Source organism: Tremella mesenterica (genome assembly GCF_000271645.1).
Source record: "Tremella mesenterica DSM 1558 unplaced genomic scaffold TREMEscaffold_1, whole genome shotgun sequence".
In the NCBI taxonomy this organism is placed as follows: domain Eukaryota; kingdom Fungi; phylum Basidiomycota; class Tremellomycetes; order Tremellales; family Tremellaceae; genus Tremella; species Tremella mesenterica.
In genome coordinates, this window is record NW_006711225.1 from 5,935,093 (window position 1) to 5,956,678 (window position 21,586).

Sequence of the window (21,586 nt, forward strand, 5' to 3'; positions counted from 1 at the left end):
GGGAGGTGTTGGAGCAACGGGAGTGGGGGGATTGGCAAGTGTAGGAATAACGGGAGTAGGGGGATTGGCAAGTGTAGGAATAACAGGAGTAGGGGGAGGAAGAAATGGAGAGGGGGGTACGAAACAATTATCTCTCTCTCCACATGTGAGCACATTCAGTACTAGGTATACTCGTGGACCACACGATGATGTCGATTCGGATGATAGTGAATCTGAACCCAGAGGTTATACAGTTATTGAGAATGATTGGAGAGGTGGTCATGTGGTCAGACCGGAAGGAGTTAAGAAGAGGTGGATGGGGATAGGAAAGAAGAAGTGATGGGTGATGTCTATCATTCACAAATTATCAATTGTCCAATGTCTAAATCGCTATAGACATTCTGTGACTGGGGCTCAAGACACCGGGGTCAGCATGGAAGTTTCGTCCGATCGCTTCATGATCCCACTTCGATAGGTCGAAAGAATGCCAGTCAAGAGGACAAATGATCTGTCGTTCTGTCGTGATCTCACATGGATGGTCATCCACTTTACCGAATTCGATACCACCAGCACATATGATTTGAGGGCAGGTCGGAAGGATTTGTCACAAGCCATGAATGCTGTCAGTGCTCGTGCGGACAGACGAGGGAGGAGTTGACAAGTGAGACAATGCAGTAAAGGATTACATGTAATTCTTTGTCATCGTGTGCGATATCGAGTTTGAGAGAAGATTTCAAGGGATCGTGGGTTTATAGTGAAAATCGAAACTGAATAGGGTTCCGTCATCCGTATTAGATTGAGTATATGTGAGAAATATTCAAAGCATTTCTTTGTATTTTTCATAAAGGTTGTAAATGTCATGCATTCCACTACCTTCATTCCTCGTACCGTAATTTTTATGCACCTACTTTTTTCCCTTGGTTGGCTTCGTGGATTGCGTATTCCTAATCTGTTAACCAAACCTCTATATCCGTCTCCCCTCTCACTCCTGACGCGTGGTTCGTATGGCATCGCGTACACCTGACAGTCCGGGCCAAGGGTGATGATACAAATCATGAGTCTGAATACAAGTATGACGATTGATGGATGACTGATGTGGAGACGGTGGGAGATGGAGTGAACAAGGGCGTGAGGGAACTTGTATTGATAGTAAGGTGGAATATCTAGAAGAGGAAGGAAACGTATGTGTGTGAGAGAGAGGGCAAAGAGAGAGAGCAAAGAGAGACAGAGGGGGGGGACAGGGAAAAAGAACAACCAACTAACCTTTGAAATCAAATGACTAGTCTTTTCGACCAAAGTTAAAACATTCCCTACATCCGCACTCCAAGAATTGAGGACTTGATGCATTCCCAACTTTTTCTGAAAGTTCACCACTCCCTTCGGTCGATCGATCCGCGCAAAGACGGTTTTATCCGTGACTAGTTTACACAACGTACGTTCGGTGGTTAAAGGTGGTAGGTCTAAGAGTTCTGTCAGACGGGTGAGGGTGATACGGGAATAATAAGCTGCAATGACGCGTATGTTCTGAGGATTTTAGCTTTGTACTCGATAACCTTCTCACCCTATTCAACATTCGCTTCTACATCTGGCCGAGCCTTCCATTTCCTCATACGCTTGATCTAGAGAGAAGTTCCCCTGAGAAGGTTTGAGAACAAGGTACACAACCACGTGATATGTTTGGAAATGGGATAACAAGTGAAAGATCAAATAAAAAAGGAACAGAGGGACATCACTCACATGTTCGATAACTCGCTGATGCAATTGTTTCCACCTCGCCATACCTGGATAAGCCACATCTTCTTCCGCCTTTCCCTCTGCGTTCGATCCCGTCTTCTTTCCCAACAACGAGTCGGCGGCAAACACGGGTGATGATCGTAAAGTCGGACCATACATGCTTTCTATACCAGGCCATCGCATAAGCTCTTTCGTGACGAAACATTTAAGTAAGTCACTGATAAATTAATGAAACGTAACATTAGAGAAAGAGTAGACGTACTAGTGTACAGAAGCTTTTTGTAAAGCAGGGTTTGCATAGAGTTTGTGTAACATGTCGGATTGTTCGTTGTTGTAAGGAGCGAGAATGACGTAGATGATGATGTTTTCGATGACCTAGGTGTCAGTTGCGGTCCTCCAGCGTGTCAGAAATAGTCTCTCCGTTTCCACTAGCGTGGAAAACGAGGGAGAGACACAAAAAAAGGGCTGGCGCTGGTGGAAACGGAGAGATGAGAGAAAAGGCTAGAGAAGAGGTCCATGAGATGAAAATCAGGTCTCACGTTGAGCTCCCGGGACTGGTCCTTTTTCACCTCCTCTGTATCCCATACTTCCTGATAAGCACTACAAGCCTCGAGGAAACCGTCTTCTTGCAAAGCCAATTGTACGATAAGATCGTAGTACCTCAACTTGAGCTCCTGGATATATCAGCTATCACATTCTTAACCGATAACACGCAACATACCACGCTCTCGGCCTCTTTGAGAAACACACGGTTGATCTTCCTTGATCCCACTCTGACCCTGCTCCAATTCCCTCGAAGACTTTCCAATCGCATTTGTTCAAGAATGCTACTCCGTCAGCTCTGACGCTGTGAGAGAAAGTCCAAATCAAGACATATATATTCCAGGTGATGGGGTCTTTTGTACTGATCGGAGAAGGGGGTCCAACGAAAAGTTACGACACTCACAAATCCGTCTTCTCTTTCTTATCCATACTACTATACGTCTCCACCTGTATGTCTGACATCAAATCCGCCGCAGCGTCCAGTTGATCTCGTTTTGTCACTGGCTCTTTCTTCGGTTTCTCCTTGGAGCTCTCGCCAGCAGTCTCTTTCTCCGTCTGCGACTCAACGAGGGGAGCTATCAATCAGCCTGATTCATACCAGGACGAGTCATGAGCGCACTCACTTGGAAGATCCGTCGGAGCTGTGGCTACGAGACTCTCATGGTAGCTTGCGAGCATGACTGTCAATCTGGCTCTTGCGAGTTCCAAGTGGATCTATTCGTGAGCCGGCTGCTGACTCGACGTCTGGTGTATGTCTGACTGAATGTTTCATCTGTTCAAGTGACATCAGGCATGTCTGAAGGTACAGATCCCTAATTCAGATTGAACAATGGAGAAGAGGAAAACCGTGAAAGAAGAGAAATCATCAGAAATACCCACCTTTCCCTCTGTTATATCCCTCAAAGTTTGGACCAACTCCAACCATCTATCTTTCACACCTTGAAACTTCCCCTGTTCCTTTTGCGCCTTCAACACAGGTAACCATTCCATCGCCGTGTCAACCATCCGTACTACAGCTTCTTTCAGCTGACCATGTTTCTTCGACATGAGCGTCAGTTGAGTATTGAGAGCGTCAAGATCGGAAGCGTCCCAGCAAAGACGTATGAGAAGAGTGAGGAGAGAAGCGGTTGAAAGCATGTCAGCTGCCTATTTGTTAGTTCTGACGTCTTCCTCAATTATCCCCTCCCGGACTCATACTTGCACCATAATAATTCATCAGTCAAATTACGGGAAGGATCTTTGAGAAGAAAGAGAGACATAGGGGAAGATTTTGACCCACATTCCGAGTCTGCTTTTCCAACGCAGAGATCTTTTCAATAGCATCAGACAACTTGCCATCCTGCTGGTCAGCGTCATCAATCATCCAATTATCTGACAGACCTTTGCGAGATTCTCTACCTCTGGAGTCAGGGCAGTGACCTCTGGAGTGAAATCTCTCTCTTGTTTCCGTGGTGCCAGCGACATTGTGGGGATATAGAAGTGAGTGATGATGATTGCAGCACTTAACCTTACTTCGCTTGCACCGCGCGTCGATCGGTCAATGATACACGTGTCATTTCCTCCTTCTCCCCTTATCACCCCTACTAAAGTCTACGGGAAATGTTCAGAACGACATTGAATGTCGAAAACTACTATCTGCCATCTATTGAAGGCTTCCAGCTTCCAGGATATAATTGTGCTGCTAATCGCAGCAACTATCAGACACTATGCGCCGTATCGCATCTCAAGTCCCTCAAACAGTCTCACGTCTACTCCAATCCAACCTCTTACAATCACCTCCGACATGGTACATCCCAGTTCTTTCCAATCCTCCTCCCGTCCATCCCTCTAGACGTTCCCCACCTAGACCCACTCCCTCGTCTCATGGGTTCGCCGACTTGCCAGCTTCTGAGATTCTACCAAGGAAAGGAAGAAGTAAAAAATCTAGTGTATCACATCCTCGACCGAAGGAGATAGTGTATCCTGAGGATCAGGTTAGATTGAGGTTTTTCCAAGATTTTCCATTTGAGGCTTTGAGACCGACGAGCTTGGTAGAGGGTTTTAATGTGGAAGAAGAGCATCCTGTGAGAGGTGAGCTATGGGAAAGGTTGGAACAAAGAGGAGAGTATCCTACTGTTGAAGAGTAAGTCTTTGGGGTTTATTCCTTACAATCTTACCTTGCTGTGAGAAGATAATCTCAACTTCACAACTTTGATAATGGAATGGCTCTCTATCGCTATTGAGATCACGATGAGAAAATAGTCTCAGAGGAGAAGGAGAAAGGGAGAATCAGGACCAAGTAGAAATATGGCTAATCACCAGTTGCATATCATTCACCATGACACTTCATGAACGCGGCATTCCCTTGGCTAGAGCGTATTGGAGAGCGACGGACGAGTTTGTCGAGTTACGTGCAAGACATGAGCAAGCTACTCTTGCCGCTGAACTTGAAGCGAGACATCATGGTGCTATCTTCAAATTGGATGCTTTTGTGAGTTTAGCTTTCATTCCTTTTGTCTGTCCTTATACATCGCCGTCTCTCTCCTTCTTCTGCTCCAGTCGTATCCTCTTGGGATCTACATCATTTCTACTCCGTACAGACAAGTAGAATGCTTGAGGTCCACACAGCTTCGTGGTATCGAATTTTATGTATATGTCAGGAGAGGGAAGGAGATTGTCAAGTTGAATGTCGACCTGACGCATAGCAACGTGCCCATCAACAAGAAACTCGTTCTCTCGAAACTCTCATCCCACGTAAAATAACCGCATCACAATCTACATCAAATAAACACCGTCCAATCTCTAAATCACAATGGACCATATCCCTCTCTCCTTCCGCAACTCCCGATCCGATATTCACCGCTGGAAAAGCATATATGGAGAGATGGACTTTACCTGAACCTGCGCCGATATTATCTGAGATCTCCCCGGAACCTCTACTGGTGAAAGACAACGAGACGGAGAAAGAGATGGATGATATCGATCTTGTGAAGAGCCTATTTGGGGATGATGATGATTTGGGGGATGCCAAGGTTGGAGGTGGGGGTGTGAGTCTGGAGGGTCAGATGGATGGGGTGAAGAGTACGGAAGTGGTGGGGGGATCGGAGACCGGAGATATGTTTGGATTGGGTGTGGGTGTAGATGATAAGGGAGATCTGGTGGGAGAGGGTATGGATGAGGTCGGAGATATGGGGAATAAGGAGATGGATCATCTGGGAGATGAAGAGTTAATAGAGGATGAAGAGAAAAAGGGTCGACGGGAATAAGATACATAGATGCATCATTCCATATGACCTCTTACATGATGATTGATTGCCCATGTGATATTATTGATACAATTTGAGGTTGATTCATGCAAAGTCACACCGTTCACCTCTGAGGCATTATTGAAACTTCGGGGTAGATGTTATCATAATTTGGACCTAAGCGGGGGAAGAGGAGCGAAATTCGGGATAGCTTTACCCAAAGTAGCACGCATAGCAACTTGAGTATCCTGTTCATTAGCTCCAACACCGACTTTGGGGACATACAGAAGCTTGTAACATTGCTCTGAATCTTTCAGCTACGAATGAATCTACCCAGAGAAAAACTTACGCATTCCAAATAGCTGTATATTTCAATCCCTCTTCCACTCTGTATAATCAGATACATCAACATGCCAGGTCATGATATGGACAAACGTATGATCTCTTGCATCTTCTCATCAGTCGTCGATCACGATACAAGGAATGACATACGGTTCAATAGATGTTTTGTGGACATTAAAGCGATGGGACTTTTAGAAGCTATCATTTTTGCTATCTCCATTGCTTTTGCTATTTACACATCAATGATTATGATATGTATGTAAAAAGAGAGCTCACAGACGACTTCAGTTTTACTACCTTTCACTACTTCACTTAAGAAACCCATTTCTTTTGCTTCTTTTGCGGAAAACCGTCGGCCGGTGTAAGATAATTCCCGAGCTAGGGAATCGTTACCTATTATCTTGGGAAAACGTTGGAGGGTGCCGATATCAGCCGCTAGACCCACGTCGATTTCCTAGTATCAATTCATGCACTTCGTACGTTTAATCTTAACACTCGTGTTGAGTGAAAACAAGGTAGAGATTGAACCAAAGAGTTGATATATGCGATTTGGTACTCGACCAACGAAGAAGGAGTTATGATGCAAGAATGAAAGATCATCCTAGAGGCGAAGAATTATGTTCCAGTGGTGGATAAGAGTCAAGCAGGAGGGAAAGAAAGGAGAAACACAGAGAGGAACTCACCATGATGCCGAACGACGCATCTTCAGCTGCTATTCTCACATCGCAAGCTGATGCAATATCCACAGCTAATCCTAAACATAAACCGTGCATGGCGACAATAACAGGTTGTCGACATTTTGATAAACTCGATATAGCCCCTTGGAAGTCCTTTTCATCAGTTTCAGTCTCTTATTGGTCATACAACTTCTCATAACGTATGATAAGAAGAGGATAATCTTACGAGTAAATGTTGTCGAAGAGTATAAGCTTTTCTTGCTGGATCATGTTCATGCCGTTGTAATTCAATTTGCGACTTTACTCTTTCTCAATTATGTTCTTGTTAGTGATGTCAGAAACTTACGATCTAATCCGGCTGTGAAACCTTTATCAATTGCAGAAGTGAGGACGGTGACGAGACATTGAGGATCTTCAGAAACGGTTTGGACGATGGTTCTTAATTCCGTCCACATTCTTCTTGTCAGTCACATGACATTTAGTTACCAGTGAGAGGATAATGTATACGGATTGGAGGTGATAAATAATGAGTGATGATGAGAGATAGAGAAGACTCACTCATCGTTGAATGCATTGACGGGAGGTCTATGAATCAGTAAGTAGATAGTCAGAAAAGGAGCAAAGAGTCAAACCTGTTGAATTCGATGAGTAGAACATGAGATGAAGGGGAGGAAAGTTTGTGATATTTGTATTCTTGGTTGATGACTTGCATCTTGTTCAATGGTCAGCTAGATGACTTGAGTCCCAATAAAGATTGAGATATATGACAAGCAGGTTGTGACAAGATAGAGTAAGAATGGTTACTTGTATGGAGGGAAGAAGAAGGAAGCGAACCGTGTGTTGCTTTGTTGAGTTTCTTGATCTGCTGGTGTCACTTTACATCTCCAACTCTCTTTCTCTTCTGCATCCCTCTCTTACATTCCATCATCACATTTAGATCCTCTCATACTCTGCAGCATCTCCCAGCTCTCTCCTCATCAACGACACTCAGGAGTTGTAACGCTCACAAGAGAACAACAACCATCACGCTTCACGCCGCACCGATTAAGCCTCAAGGAGAGCCATCAGACGATCGTTCATCGCGTCTCAACCTCCAACTTTTGATCCACTTCGATATAAAGAGGAAAAGAGGAGGGCGACAAAACCATGTCGAGCCTCCTCTCAGAGAGACAGAAAGATGAACTGTCAGTTTATTTCCAAGCCATTGTATGTAACTGACAGAGCTCTTTCATCTAAAACATCAACCTTTAACACTCACACTTGTCAACCTGAATTTACATGGTCACCAATGGAATGATCGGACGATGATCCTGGAATGACTTGAGAATACAGCCATAGATCCATGTTATCTTACCTCCATGCCGTCGGATTACACGAATCGTACGATGTCCTCAGGAGAGAAACGGGTATAGAGGATTTCCAAGTGGATGATCCGAAAGCGAAATGGGTGGGGTTGTTAGAGAAGAAATGGACGAGTGTTATACGGTTGCAAAAGAAGGTGAGTATCACTGCTCATCTGTCATAACGTCACATCACTCTTCTTTGATACCCTCAGCAAGTCTCGTTCCTCGGCTCTCCCATCCCCTGTTCGGTCGATATGGGACTGACCGCTGGAGGAGATTGTTATCGGGAAAATGATGAGATGGTGTGACATGTAGGTGGGTTTACTGAGAGTGGAGCTTGAGAAGGGACGTGGAATATGTTCCGACTCTGACTCAAAGATCATGGACCTTGAAAGTAGAAACGCAGCCCTACTAGCCGAACTCGCCTCCCCTACACGAGCCACCACATCTTCCTCTTCCTCTGCTCCATTCCTTCCACGAGCACCTCCAAGGCATACTCTCACTTCACACCGGGCCCCAATAACCAAAGTGGCGTTTCATCCAACTTGGAACATTTTAGCAAGTGCGAGCGAGGATGCTACTGTGAAGATCTGGGATTGGGAGAGTGGTGATTTTGAGAGAACGGTAAAGGGACATACCAAGGCAGTCATGGATGTGGAATTTGATCCTAAGGGAGTTTTGATGGGTGAGGAACAAACTTTCATACTATAAAATAACCACCTCTCTATACTCCTCGCTGTTTCTCACGACTATCCTCCGATTCATCTGGAAGGATCTCACCGGATAGTTTGATGAAAGTCCAAGTCAAGTCCCTCAGCTGACTATCAGTGACATGCTCCACCGACTTGACGATAAAACTATGGGATCCAGCAAATGAATATAAAAATGTGAAAACTTTACATGGACATGATCATTCAGTGTCGAGTGTACGATTCACACCCGATGGTGATACATTAGTCTCCGCTAGTAGAGATAAGACCATAAGAGTATGGGAGGTAGCAAGTGGGTGAGTATCAACTCTCCTTTCTCTCTTGGTATGAGCTAATGAGAAAGATATTGTATACGGACATTCTCAGGACATACGGAATGGGTAAGGGAAGTGGTACCTTCGGACGATGGACGATGGTTGGCTAGTTGTTCCAACGATCAAGTGGGTGTTTATCTACGTCTTCCCTCTTTATCTATCATCCTTTTTTCTCCCCAAATGATACCTTTGGCAGCTTCAGCCCTTGGCAGATATACATGAGGTTGAAATCTGTATATCTCAAGGCGAAGAAGCTTTTCGGAGGATGGAAATGTGTATAATTTCATGAACGAGAACATCTTGCTGATGGTAGACCGCACGGATATGGGAATTATCAAATGGCGAGACTAAAATGGAATTCCGGGGTCATGAACATGTAGTAGAATGTGTTGTTTTCGCACCCATACAGACTTATCCGGCCATCCGAGAACTTGTTGGTTTAACAGTGAGCTGCCTATTCTGGTAACCAGGTTTAGCTGATGAATAGGTCTCAGCGGGTGATGTAAGAGCGGGAACAGCAGGAAATTTCGTAGCTACTGGGTCTAGGGACAAGACTATTAGATTATGGGATACTTTGACAGGACAATGTTTGAGAATATTTGTGAGTTCCTCTTCTTCCGTACCAACCTTGTCTGTTTTCTCACAGTATGATCAATCATCTTTTTTCTTCATCCTTTCTTTCAGATCATTTGTTTCTCATATATCAAAACCATTTCTTCTCATACAAATATCAACCCACCAGACTCTCTCGAGTTCGTCCAATTTTCCCTATACCGATAATCAGTCGTTTGATCCGCGTGAAAGCCTGGAGAAGTCTTGATTGAACGAAGCTGAGAGATAGAACGGTCATGATAATTGGATCAGAGCATTAGTCTTTCATCCTTCTGGAAAATACCTACTTTCAGCATCAGACGATAAAACTATAAAAGTTTGGGATTTGTTAACTGGAAGATGTACGAAAACTATTGATGCTCATTCACATTTCGTAACATGTATGATATGGGGTAAAGCTTTATTAGGTGGTGGTGGTGGTCAAGTTAATGGGGAAGGAGGGAAAGATAAAGAAGTTAGAAAAGTTAATGTTTTAGCTACTGGTAGTGTTGATCAAAGTGTTAAAGTGAGTTTTGGTCTTGGTCCTTCTCCTTCTCCTCTACTCCCACTTCTCCTCTCCCCTCCCCTCCCCTCCCCTCCTCTCCCCTCCCCTCCCCTCCCCTCCCCTCCCCTCCCCTCCCCTCCCCTCCCCTTTACTTCTTTCTTCTCCCCTTTCTCTCCTCTACTTTTATCTTCTCCCTTTTCTCTCCTCTACTTTTATCTTCTCCCTTTTCTCTTTCACTCACTTTTCCTTCCTTCTGTCCTTACGCACTCGATCATTCACTTTTCCGTATTACTCTCTTGATGAACCTGTAGTAATACCAACACATAAATCCCCATATTGCCCATTTTGCTTCACTAGCATAATGATGAAGAATCAATCGACGAATAGAGAAGCTGATGAAGCAGATATGGACCCCATAATCCTACCTTTGACACAAGTAGAAACCTATAGACCTCTTTTTCCTCTCCATACTCCATCCTCTGTCCTCTCCTCTTCCTCCCCGCCGTATCTGTTACGAAGCATTCATGAATTACGATACTTGTATGATCCGATGCATGCATGATGGTTTTTCTTGGTTCGACATTTAATCATCATCATTCATCATTGTCATACTTTCATTCAAGTAAACTCGTCTTTGATTTACTCTACTCTAATCATGAACCATTACAATTCCCATTGTAAAACTCATCTCCCTGATTCAACCTTGATCTCAAATCAAGTATCATCGAATCATCGAATCATCAATCATACGTAAAGATTCAATTCATATATCCAACTTGATCCACACCTAAAGCTCTACGAGCGGAAATAACACCCACTAGTTCTTTTATGAATTCTTCCAAAACCACGCAATTATCTAATATCCTCGTCAATGGTATTTTCCCTTTCCTCCCCTCCCCTTCTCCCTTTCTCACCTCCTCCCGCTCAACGTCTATTGAATTTCTAGTACTTTGATCCCAACTGATATCGCTCAATTCTCGAAATGTTCCCCCCTCCATCGGACCGGTCAAAGACTTTCTTAACGCTTTCGAAACGCTAGGTGACCAAGGACCACTTTTCACTTGACTTTGTTCCGCTTCCAACGTCACTGAAGAAGTCTGATCGTAGTGTCCTATAAAAGGTGAAGAACTAACTTGTCTAGCAGCTTGACGAATATTCGCAGGTGTCATCAATCCTCCTGATCCTTTCAATCTTCCACTACTTGATCCTTCACTTAAACCAAATGTCGTTCTTCCTTCTAAATTGAGATTTCCATGTTCTACACTTCTTCCATCCCAACTCTCGTCATTTTCGGTCGACATTGAAGTTCCGCGCTCGTCTTGCAGATTCGTACTTGCGCTGGGGATATTCGTACGATTGTCCGAGGTGGAAGGTAGCGCTTTGAGGGTCTTCTTCTTTGGAGTAAGAAGTGCTCTTAGACTCGTCAGAGCAGAAGGACGTCTTTGAGTCGGCGGTGTCGAATTAGGTTTGGGAGAAGGTGTGAATCCTGGTATACCGGTAGTTTCAACATCTAACATGACGTTCATAGCTTCGTCTAAATGATCGGCAAATAATAAACCTTGTCTTCTTTCCGAAAGAAATTGATCAAAGTCAGGTACGGTCTCACGAAAATGGTTGATTTGAAGGATGAGAGAATGAAGAATTTGATATATTGCCGGGAGCTCGGTCTTGTTCTTCTTAGTCTCAAATTGATTTACTACGTTCATTCTACCACTGTCACCGAAAGGGTTTGAGCTATCAGGCGTTCGGAAGGTATCGTCATGAAAGGGAGGTCTGGTAGATTCTTCAGGTTGCAAAGGAGTGGGAAATTTGGGTGGAAGAGGTCGTTTGAAGTCATCGAAAATGGTATCTGTAGAAATCGTTCGTTGGAGTTGTGACCATGGATCTTCTGAAATATCATACGTCAACCAACTCCTGACAGACCGCGAAGGACATAACGCCAGGGAAGAGATGACGCCCGTCAAAGCGACATTTTCATCCGGTGTTCGAAGTAGAAAAGCGGATAATCCAGATAGAAGACAACCCATGATAGGATCGTTCGGAGACAATCGATGTGGACACAATCTTTCTGCATTGCGTTTGTCATGTACCGTCGCTGATACCTTCTCACCGTTGGAACCTCCGAGAAAAGATATTTGTAGCTGAGAGTTGAGAAAACAAGGATCTGATTGAATACTCGCCAGAGCGTCAGTGAGATATACCAAGTAACCTGGAGAATGTTCGACAAGTGGTTGAGAAGGATCAAGATGTGATACGAAAGAGCTGTATAGTTCTATCTCTTGGGTCTCTGAGGTTGAGGTGACAGGTACGGACATGAGTGGTTGAGGGATCAAAGAAGTCGCGGTGGGATCTCTGATGGTGGAAAGAAGACCATTGACGGTGAAATGGCAATGTTCTTGTAATAGAGTTTGTAGGAGTTTGAGAGCAGCAGTAGTGGCTGTTGATTCTCCACTTCGAAGGTTGTCCACCAACAAATCTTTCATTGTGAACTTGCCCTCCTCTGCAAAGTACCCGATCAGGGGCGATTTGGCTCCCATCGGGGGAAGAAAGTCCATTGCTCCTGTTTTTTTCTTTGGCTTTCGTACAGGTGAAGAGAATATGGTAGAATCTTCCGTATCCATAAGAAATTCCAACAAGACATCCAGCAAAGGTCCATCATCGAGATTACCAATGATCACGTCGAGGTAAGTGAGTACAGCCACAGAACTACCATCGGTTGGAGAGCATTCTAAAATGGAGGGATAGAGTACATTATCGAGGAAAGATGCACGGAGAGCATCCAGGGAAGCATCGGCGATTGCACTTCCTAGGATGTGGGTGTTCGAAATGGAGGACATATCGGGAGAGGCTTGATGCATAGGAGAAGAACATCGAAGAATGATATCTTGTAAAAAGCCGAATAATTTGAGTAAAAGGTCTAATTGACCCCTAATCACTGGATCTGTCGAAGAAAAGGTTCTTAACTGGTCCACTTCCTCCGTTTTCTGCATTATGACTTCCGCTCCGAGATGCATACCTCCGGAAGATGATGCGGTCAAACCAGACGTTGATCGGGTCTGTTCGGCCAAAGTGGGTACAAAGAGTTTTGAAGGTAAAAGAGAATAGATGGCTCCTAATCCAGCAGCCATAACGTCTGCGAAATCTCCATCCAAGATGAATTCGCCCAATGCATCCCGAGCATCTTGTAAGGGGTCGGAACCTTTTTCGTCTGGCATGACGAGGTTTTCCCCTCCTTCCTCGGATGGCATAAGAAAAGCGATATCGAAGAGAAATAATAAACCCGCTCGGGCAAAATCTCCAGTTCGACCTTCTCGATGGACGAATCGTAAAAGATAAGAAAAGAGTAGGAATTCGAAATTCTGTGAACCTTTCGTACCTGTTCGAATGGAAGGATCTGAGCCTCGGGTCAAGTGAGAAGGAACGGGTGACATCGTCCTTGCTAGTGTAGCTGCGAGAGGGATAGGAGATCCGATAGAAGGATGAGGATGTAACCACCCTTTATCATGAAAGAAAATCATTAATAATGGTGGGCTTATGTTCAGCTGATCACTTGATGACATGAATAAAATAGGTGACTCACTAAGCTCTCATTCTAGAACAAAGTATGCACATGAGATCAACCAAATCACCTTCGAGTTCTTCATCCCCTTGAATAGTCCTATCGGGTACTTGCATACCTGCAGCTCCTAGGATTCGTGCGGCCCCATCCACTCGATCCTCAGGTTCTTCCCCGACACAAGAGCGTAGTAGACGACGCAAAGGTCTGTGAATAGCATTATGAACCAGAAATCTTTCAGAGAGGAGAACCACAAGGTTATTGATAGCTTTGAGTGTAGCAGCTATCACGTCAGCTTGTATCTAACCTGAAAGACTGTTGCTAAAGCCGACCTTTGACGCCATGAGGTCGATCAGCCTCGCATAGTCTTTCTAACTGAGCAAGAAGGTCGTTTTTCAGAAAATACTCCAAACATGCTCCTGGTGTGCTACTCTGTCAGCTTCATCATAGACCTGAGAAACTTACTCTTCGTCCGTATGATTTGCTTCGAATACGAGGGCATCGACTATATGTCTCAGATGCGATGGAACATTTGTGGATTCGATACCTCTACGTTGTCAGGTCATCAAGACGAGAATGGGTAAAGGGATTTAGACTGACTTGGCTAATTGACGTTCATCAGGATGTTCGAGAGTTTCCTACATTATCAGTCGGATGAGAAGAGAAGGGAGAAAACCCACTTGTATGCTCTTCCACGCTGCGTCAAAATCACCAGGGTCATCGGGGAGCTTCACCCTTTGAGGGGGTTTGGTAGGTTGCAAGAATCTTGCGAAAAAGGAAGAGACGTCCATTTTGAGTGACTGAGAGACACGGTCGTCGATCGTCGGTTATCTGTCAAGCATCTTTGGAGCTCTCATATGGTCTGGGATGGTATCAAGGGTATGAAGAGTGGGGAAAGAAGCAGAGGTGGTGGGGGTGGTCCGAGCATTTCTTTCCGACGGAAACCATTGGTGGACGATCGCTGCGACCATGCGACCTCTCCTCTCCTTGGCCCCTTGGGTGCTATCGCAACTTAGTGATCGGACACTGCTGGTAAGCGTACTACTGCTCTCTAGCTCTCTAGTCCTATGAGATTCAGAGGTCAGCCATGGGGCTGTGGAGGCACGGAGTAGCCGGCAGCTAGCAGCTACTATCTACAAGGTATCACAGAGGGGGGGAGGAGTGTCATTATTGACGTTGTCTAACCCTTCGATCGCAATTCCGAACCATCTCTCCTCTTCCCTGTGATCTGTGAGTCTCAGCCAAGAGTAAGTCACAGGCCACAGGATCACAGGGATCAGGGACGACACCCGGGTATGTTCAGAGCTTGCGTCATGAACCTTCCGGGTGCCTCTTCCTTGTACTCCCTCTGCTCGTCACTCTTCACTACACAGGTCAATCCAGCCAAGTCTCGAACATCTTCAACTCCACCATTATTCATCTCCTTCCCTAGCGCACACCCTAGTATCCTTCGTTTTGAACCTGCAAGTCCAAAGTAGGTAAGTATCAATATGTCCTTTCTATCACCGTTATGCGCTATGTGATATCGGAATAGCGCAAGCGAGATGACGAGAATCGTTTCTTATCTAGATCCAAATTCCAAATTCCTCCCTCCTCCTCACTTCTTTCCTCTTCCCCCATTTCTACCTCTTCGTACTTCGTTCTCCTCACGACACATGTCACTATCTTACGAACACAAGGGATGGGTGCATGTTTCTCACGTTTATCTTGTCTGACACCAGTCAAACCAACCCCTTCCAATTCATCCTTCCCTCTTCAAGATCGACCTCTCACTCACTCCAACATGTCAAAAAAAACCTCCAATTTCCCACTTCAAATATTAAGAGAATACGCAAAAGTCCGATCTCCAGCCAGAAACATTCCACCTTCCGTACTGCTCTCTCACACACCTTACGTCATGTCAATCCACGATGCATATCCTAAATCTAAATATCATTTTTTGATCTTACCTCGATTTCCTTACCCACCCGAGGCTGATCTAGAAAGAGATAAATCTATCTTACCATTAGGAGTGTTTGATAGTTTAGAAACTTTTTTGATGAAGGGTGGAGAACATCGATGGACGGTTTTACAACAAATGGTTAATATGGCAAGAGATGTGGAAGAGATGATAAGGGATGAAATGTTTAAAACGGAAGGATTTACTTGGAAGATTTATATGGGTTTTCATGCTGTTCCTTCTATGAAGTGAGTCATTAGTCTGTTCCTCCTCTTGCCCCCTATCCTTCTGGGAATTTCACAAAACCCAGTGTGTTTGTGTACTTGCTGTCATGCTGTCACACTGTCAATCACTGCCCTCGGCTCCTCTTTCTTCTCATAATCTCCATCATTCAATCATATGTCACCGTGCAATCAGACCAGTAAGTATCACTCTCAGGACACGAAGCGGTGACATGACTCATTTTTTCCGCCGAACCACCCGAAGCCCGACGAAGTGGAAATGAGAAAGAGATGGGGGGAGGGGGGGGGGGGGGGGGGGGGGTTCTTTCTCCTTCCCACCCCAGTCACTTACACCCTACACGTAATATCAGACGATCACATAAGTCACTTCAAAACTAAAAAACATCACAATTCATTCCGTCCCGATTTAGGTTTCTTCGTACCTTTAGCCTCTGTAGAAGGATGGATAAAAATGGGGGATGAAGAAAGTATTCGACGGCATGTCAGTGTGAGTTTTTTTGATCATTAACCTTTGGTAAAGGAAATTATTTGATGGCAGGAATTAAATTCATCCGAAATTCTCCTTTCCTCACCTTTATCTTGTTTCCGTTGTGATGAGTCATTTGGGAATATGCCAGAACTTAAAAGACATTTAGAAGGGGAGTTTCAAGCTAGGAAGAAGAAAGCTTTGAAGGAGATTGCAACTACGGGGAGACAGAGGGATAGTGATGTGAGCAGTGAAGAGTCGTAGATTTTTCCTTATCCACTTTGTTAAATCTACCATACATTCTTTCCCAGCACATCTGATATCATCTCTTCATGACCATCACATCTCACATTATCTCTTCCCATCTTGTTCTTCCCGCCCTCTTCTTCCACTTGGCCATCTTCTCCCTGCCACGACTCTATGTATTATGACGGACAATCATATCAACTCCGATCAGAATGTAGCAAAACACATACACTTTATAAAATGCATGATATCAATTCCAACTTCCTCTTAATGATCGACGATATCATTTCGACTTTGTCGGTGTTACGATATTCCGATGCTATCTTACACAATATACATATATTACGTTGGATCATCCTGGAACATACTTGTACTGCACCATTTTTGATGGTTGATTTTCAAACATTTTTAGTATACGAAAGCTTCTACCTCTCAGACTTAAATCTCATCTTCCATCCCAGAACACGCCCTCGGCCCAATCAGACACAGAAACAGCTTTCACTCTTCCTCTCTTACCTACCGTTTCCCCATCTGACGACGAAGAGACAAGTTTCCATATTTGATCAACACCGGCAGAAAGAAGATAAGATCTCATTCGATGATAATTTAATCCGACTTGAGAAACACCATGAGAATCATCTGAGAGACAGATCCGACCGTTGAGTTGAATAATCAACTGTGATATCAGTTTCGTCCCTTCTTCTCTGACCCACATGATGAGCCGTAGGAAGAGGAGAATATATCAAATGACAAGTTCGTCCTTCTTTTCTCGTCCAGGTTTCAAGCACGGCGATCTAGATGGGGAGATATAGGTTTACTGATGTTGCACTATGTTTTGATTGAAATACCCATGGGAACATATGAAGTTCAAACAAGGTCATATCATTCTTTATTTCGTCTTTCTTTTTGAGAGGGGGAGGTGGCGGGAGACGAGGGGGTAGGTCAAAATAAACTTTGTTATTGATACTCACCTCTAAAACATCTTTAGAAGGATATGACCCTTCCCAACCTTTTCTCAACGCAGCTGAATTAGCTTCGAACAAACCACCATATCCCACCACATACACGACGTTCCTCTTAACTTTCTCCCATACTTTCGTGAAATACCTCAAAGAGACGGTAGGGTCGTAAAGAAGACAAAGATCGAAATGTCCAATTACTTCAGGTTGAAGATTAACCAATAGTTGATATTGACTATCAAAATATTCACAGAAGAATGAATTTAATTCCTCCCCTACACCAACTCCTCCAACTATCGATTTTATCCTCAGTGAAGTGTTATCTCCTTCATCCGTCGAACTTCCCTCCAATGGGATATCCAACCGATCCATCTTCGGATCTTTTGAGACGGTTGGTTCTGAAGAAGATGTGATGATGGAGGAAGAAAGTCGACAAGCTTTCACAGATTTCAACCATGTTTCTCTATCAAAATCTATTGGTATACCTTTAACATGATGAATAGATCCAACTACGTATTGTATTTCTTCATGTTGTTCTATCAATTCTGATGTGTAATCAAGATCTTTAGAGGTTATATATTCGGTTTCTATTCCGATCAAAAGGGAGATGTTGGGATGAGAAGATTGGAGTGATCGAGCTGTAGAGAGGAATGATAAATAGGTAGATTTTAAATCGGAAGGAGTGAGATCTTTCTATACAATCAGTCAAGATCAACTTTACGTTTTCTAGAAGACACAAATTTGTTGATGGACTAGGGGAATTTGATGTTTGTACTAACGAGTGAAGAAAGTAACGTATGATACAGAATGGGAGGATTTAGTTAGTGAGATGAGATGAGGTGTGATAAAAGAGGTTGGTTCAAACTCACTTCTTCAGGATATAAATCTTCTTGTCTATATCTAGGACAATGTTCCGTTAAACCATAAGTCTCAAACCTTTGTCGGATAGCTTCGAGTATTATTTCTTCGAGTGTATCTTTAGCGTGTCGACAGAATTGACCAGAATGAGAATGATGACTATGAGGCATGTTGGGTGTTTGATAGCTGATAGGTGAGAGACGATCTGTTAAGCTTATACTTTGAGCATTTGTATGTGTCCAAATTGTCAATTATCGATTTTATATCTTGAAGCTTGAAGCTTGAACTTAAACTTGAATTTTGGTCAGTCTAGTCGCATGTCGCATGGAATGAAATTACTCGAGTAATGATTTCGACTTGGAAAACGATTCGAGGGATCGAGGAATGTTATTCGTGTTTTCTTCATCAACTTTCGCAGATCGCAGAGCTTAAGTCACTCGAAATGCCACCGACCAATCGCCAACGCCAAAGAGTCGGTACACATCTTCCCCTTCGGAGTAAGGAGAAAAGATAGAATGCTGGTTAGGTCGAATGAGATATCCATACATACTCAGACTGTGGACAGCCAATCTATAATGTACCACCCTTCTCTTTCCTCTCATCGCCACGTTCCATCTACCGTAGTACACGTCGATCTCGGTACATCGGGTATGATCGGGCCTATATCTCTTCGCCCCTGGCGTTTTTCCGGAGTACCGGAGATACGGTGTCAAGTATCGGCGCGCCGGGTAAACTTTAACCTGAGAGTTGAATTCAATTCTTCTTCTTCGCCACCTAAGTACGATTCACCACTTTATCCCACACTTTCCCATAACTTCCACCAAGCCATACCCATATTCTCATCTCCCCATAAACTCAACAATCTCCACATTCAAAACATTTCAAATTTCATCTTATCTTATACTCCCTCCTTTCTCTTCTTCTTCACAAAGGACGCATCTGAAAGGCCGGGACCCACCTAAAGTACCACAAAAAAAGGTCTAGACATCGGTTGACTATTTGTTTTTCCACACTCTTCCTTTGTTTCCGATTTCTCTCTCTCCTATACTCGACTCTCTTCCACTACGCAGTACGCCGTTTCTCCTTGAGGTGTTCTTCCATTCTACGTCACGTCCCTCTCTTTCACAACCATCAAAGATTATTTGGTTCTCGCCATATAAAAAGCCAAAAGAAACCAGGTGGTCTTTCGTTTTTATCAACTTTAGCTCTACTTCTCATCGTCTATACAACCGTGAGACTTGTTTCGTTTACTCTAAGTGATCAGACACACCTTTCATCCGTCTTTGACTATCTCACGGACCCCACACCCACGATAATCAATATTTTCCAAGTCACTTGAATCTTTTAACGAAACCTCGCCACTACTTCTCTTCAAGTTATATCGAACAAGGAAAACGGTTCTGTTTTTCTTATCACTACGACCATTCCACACGGAGATAAGCAAAATTCAAAACACACAAGTCTTCCTGAACCTCCACATTTTCAGGCCTTCAAAACCATTGACGAAATCTTCACCCGCTCTACCTCCGCCCGAGTTCTTCACCATCTTCACATACGACTCTTTCCTCTTACCCGAGTTTAAACAGACCTTCCTTCTCTTTGTCATATTCCAAATAAACCTAAAACCCACCTTTCAAAAATACCTCTTCCCTCTTTCTCCTCATCCCCACAAGAATCACAAATAATCGTCATATCGACCCTACGACCTACGACCTGACCTTCTTACATCTTCCACTCGGTAATCACAAAACATAAAATCGCACAGTTGAAACAAGTCTTCAAACAACCTTCTCATCTTGCCGATTACCGGAAACCGATCTCAAGCGAAGCGACAAATAGCATAGCATTTTTACACCTTGAAAGGGAAAAACAAACCCTCATTCTTTCTCACGTCTTTCATAACCGGTTCATATTCTCTCACTTTGTCCACTACACTTTACTAGTTCTCACCCGAATCTCGATCCTTGGTTCTCGGATCTTGACGTTGTGATATTATAACGACAAAGCTTTTGAGATCTTTGGGTTCTTTGGGAGTTTTCTCCTCAAACCAATCTTTGAATCACCCTCTGACCTCATCCATTCAATCTTTCACAGCTATACGAGAAGCCAACTCATACTTGAACCCTTATCCGAAGTTTGAACTTTTGGACTTGTGGTGTCACGGCACGTTCGGTCACACACTTTTATAAACTCACATCTTGACCAATCGTTCAAAAGCAGAAGTGTGAAGACAAGTCTTCATCGACTTCCAAGTCCATCTAGCGAAAACATAGCGGGTACTCTGACACCTAGACACAATGGCGTCGATCGAAGATCTCGTAGCTACTGTCTCGGGAGTTCATGTCGGTCAACATGGTGCTGATCTCAAGGATCTACAGGTATGTTCATGTTTGTTTGCTTGTCTACACCTTACACTAGCGCCATCGTTATGTGTATGACCTTCTTCACCGTTGGACTCTGTCATCATCATCAACTCCCCCTACACTTCGCAACTGGGACAACTCCCCCACAGGCCCCCTCTCACGCCCGGGTATCTCCATCGCTAGCTGAGCCCTTTCCCCCCAATCCCCTCCACTGTTCCCTTTTATCCCTCATCATCCCCGCTTCGTGTCAACTGTACCTCCCCCACTCTCTCCTCGTACCAAACAGATCATCGCTTACCCTCAGGCCAAACTCCATCACGCACTCCTCCCCACTATCCCAACTTATCGTAACCCCGTCCCACTCCCAGTCCCAAACACTACCTCCGCCCCTCTCCCTCCTCCAGCACCAGTATCATCATGGAATTCTCCAGCCCCTAATTGTCCTTACCTTCACTCGTTCCATCCTACTCATGCATCTCTTCCTCCTCATCCTACCCCTTTACCGCATAGTCAACCTCAACCACCTAAAACACAACGTGAAACGGGTTTCGTTCCGTCTACCAACCAAAGTGGTGGTACCTCTACCCGTGAGAAGGGATAGAGAGATGGAGAAAGATAAAGATCCAAAAGGTTCTCCAACAGGAACGGGAACTACGAGTTCTAGTCTTGGAGGATTCGTTGATGATGCTTTTAGACCTCTTTGGGCTAGTACCGTTCCTGCAAAAGGATTCAAGTGATTACGGAATTCATCAATACAAGTACATTCTTTAAGGTTGATCAAGTGGTCAACACACAAGTTTATACTTTCACTTGATTTATTTTGACTGTATACCCGATTTTGAACTTACTGTTCATTGGTATTGGACTTTAGACCACCACTCTCGTCGCATACTCTTTCTTAACCATACAAGTTTGGCTTTGTTCATTCCGTCGTACGAATCTCTTTCGAAATACGTTCCCCCCACAAACATTCGTCATTCGGACATATACGTACA

General features: G+C 44.1%; 9 protein-coding genes across 9 annotated transcripts; 4 read left to right on the plus strand and 5 right to left on the minus strand.

The window, feature by feature from the left end:
• Positions 1 to 822: 822 nt before the first annotated feature.
• Positions 823 to 3,720, minus strand: TREMEDRAFT_71025 (uncharacterized protein; the record flags this gene model as incomplete). Its single annotated transcript, XM_007002037.1, has 11 exons — positions 823 to 923; positions 1,243 to 1,503; positions 1,717 to 1,930; positions 1,976 to 2,088; positions 2,253 to 2,387; positions 2,435 to 2,540; positions 2,660 to 2,831; positions 2,880 to 2,970; positions 3,136 to 3,402; positions 3,536 to 3,595; positions 3,637 to 3,720. 11 exons carry the CDS (start codon positions 3,718 to 3,720, stop codon positions 876 to 878), a joined length of 1,551 nt encoding a protein of 516 aa, XP_007002099.1. The 3' UTR covers positions 823 to 875.
• A 242-nt stretch (positions 3,721 to 3,962) lies between these two features.
• Positions 3,963 to 5,466, plus strand: TREMEDRAFT_73137 (uncharacterized protein; the record flags this gene model as incomplete). Its single annotated transcript, XM_007002160.1, has 4 exons — positions 3,963 to 4,378; positions 4,558 to 4,726; positions 4,941 to 5,366; positions 5,389 to 5,466. 4 exons carry the CDS (start codon positions 3,963 to 3,965, stop codon positions 5,464 to 5,466), a joined length of 1,089 nt encoding a protein of 362 aa, XP_007002222.1.
• Positions 5,467 to 5,569: 103 nt separating this feature from the next.
• On the minus strand, positions 5,570 to 7,306 carry TREMEDRAFT_37467 (uncharacterized protein). Its single transcript, XM_007000843.1, has 9 exons — positions 7,058 to 7,306; positions 6,846 to 6,955; positions 6,726 to 6,802; positions 6,506 to 6,652; positions 6,099 to 6,276; positions 5,973 to 6,050; positions 5,916 to 5,931; positions 5,830 to 5,868; positions 5,570 to 5,784 (listed from the first exon to the last, which is right to left on the minus strand). The coding sequence occupies exons 2-9, from the start codon at positions 6,952 to 6,954 to the stop codon at positions 5,736 to 5,738; spliced, it is 693 nt and encodes a 230-aa protein (XP_007000905.1). The 5' UTR covers position 6,955; positions 7,058 to 7,306; the 3' UTR covers positions 5,570 to 5,735.
• Positions 7,307 to 7,645: 339 nt separating this feature from the next.
• TREMEDRAFT_67501 (uncharacterized protein) lies at positions 7,646 to 10,381 on the plus strand (the record flags this gene model as incomplete). The annotated part of the gene is made up of 9 exons (XM_007001917.1): positions 7,646 to 7,683; positions 7,832 to 7,997; positions 8,221 to 8,527; positions 8,671 to 8,848; positions 8,896 to 8,992; positions 9,180 to 9,311; positions 9,354 to 9,467; positions 9,708 to 9,983; positions 10,367 to 10,381. 9 exons carry the CDS (start codon positions 7,646 to 7,648, stop codon positions 10,379 to 10,381), a joined length of 1,323 nt encoding a protein of 440 aa, XP_007001979.1.
• A 339-nt stretch (positions 10,382 to 10,720) lies between these two features.
• On the minus strand, positions 10,721 to 14,388 carry TREMEDRAFT_42491 (uncharacterized protein; the record flags this gene model as incomplete). The annotated part of the gene is made up of 8 exons (XM_007000976.1): positions 14,199 to 14,388; positions 14,119 to 14,156; positions 13,984 to 14,067; positions 13,851 to 13,945; positions 13,543 to 13,801; positions 11,865 to 13,493; positions 11,296 to 11,735; positions 10,721 to 11,106 (listed from the first exon to the last, which is right to left on the minus strand). Exons 1-8 carry the CDS (start codon positions 14,307 to 14,309, stop codon positions 10,721 to 10,723), a joined length of 3,042 nt encoding a protein of 1,013 aa, XP_007001038.1. The 5' UTR covers positions 14,310 to 14,388.
• Positions 14,389 to 15,301: 913 nt separating this feature from the next.
• Positions 15,302 to 16,429, plus strand: TREMEDRAFT_59866 (uncharacterized protein; the record flags this gene model as incomplete). Its single annotated transcript, XM_007001780.1, has 3 exons — positions 15,302 to 15,705; positions 16,063 to 16,186; positions 16,238 to 16,429. 3 exons carry the CDS (start codon positions 15,302 to 15,304, stop codon positions 16,427 to 16,429), a joined length of 720 nt encoding a protein of 239 aa, XP_007001842.1.
• A 427-nt stretch (positions 16,430 to 16,856) lies between these two features.
• TREMEDRAFT_25585 (uncharacterized protein) lies at positions 16,857 to 18,398 on the minus strand (the record flags this gene model as incomplete). The annotated part of the gene is made up of 4 exons (XM_007000584.1): positions 16,857 to 17,087; positions 17,383 to 17,654; positions 17,805 to 18,059; positions 18,236 to 18,398. The coding sequence occupies 4 exons, from the start codon at positions 18,396 to 18,398 to the stop codon at positions 16,857 to 16,859; spliced, it is 921 nt and encodes a 306-aa protein (XP_007000646.1).
• A 980-nt stretch (positions 18,399 to 19,378) lies between these two features.
• On the minus strand, positions 19,379 to 19,985 carry TREMEDRAFT_56277 (uncharacterized protein). Its single transcript, XM_007001039.1, has one exon. It carries the CDS (start codon positions 19,832 to 19,834, stop codon positions 19,676 to 19,678), a length of 159 nt encoding a protein of 52 aa, XP_007001101.1. The 5' UTR covers positions 19,835 to 19,985; the 3' UTR covers positions 19,379 to 19,675.
• A 540-nt stretch (positions 19,986 to 20,525) lies between these two features.
• On the plus strand, positions 20,526 to 21,328 carry TREMEDRAFT_59869 (uncharacterized protein; the record flags this gene model as incomplete). Its single annotated transcript, XM_007001781.1, has 3 exons — positions 20,526 to 20,606; positions 20,896 to 21,178; positions 21,207 to 21,328. 3 exons carry the CDS (start codon positions 20,526 to 20,528, stop codon positions 21,326 to 21,328), a joined length of 486 nt encoding a protein of 161 aa, XP_007001843.1.
• Between the last annotated feature and the right edge of the window lie 258 nt (positions 21,329 to 21,586).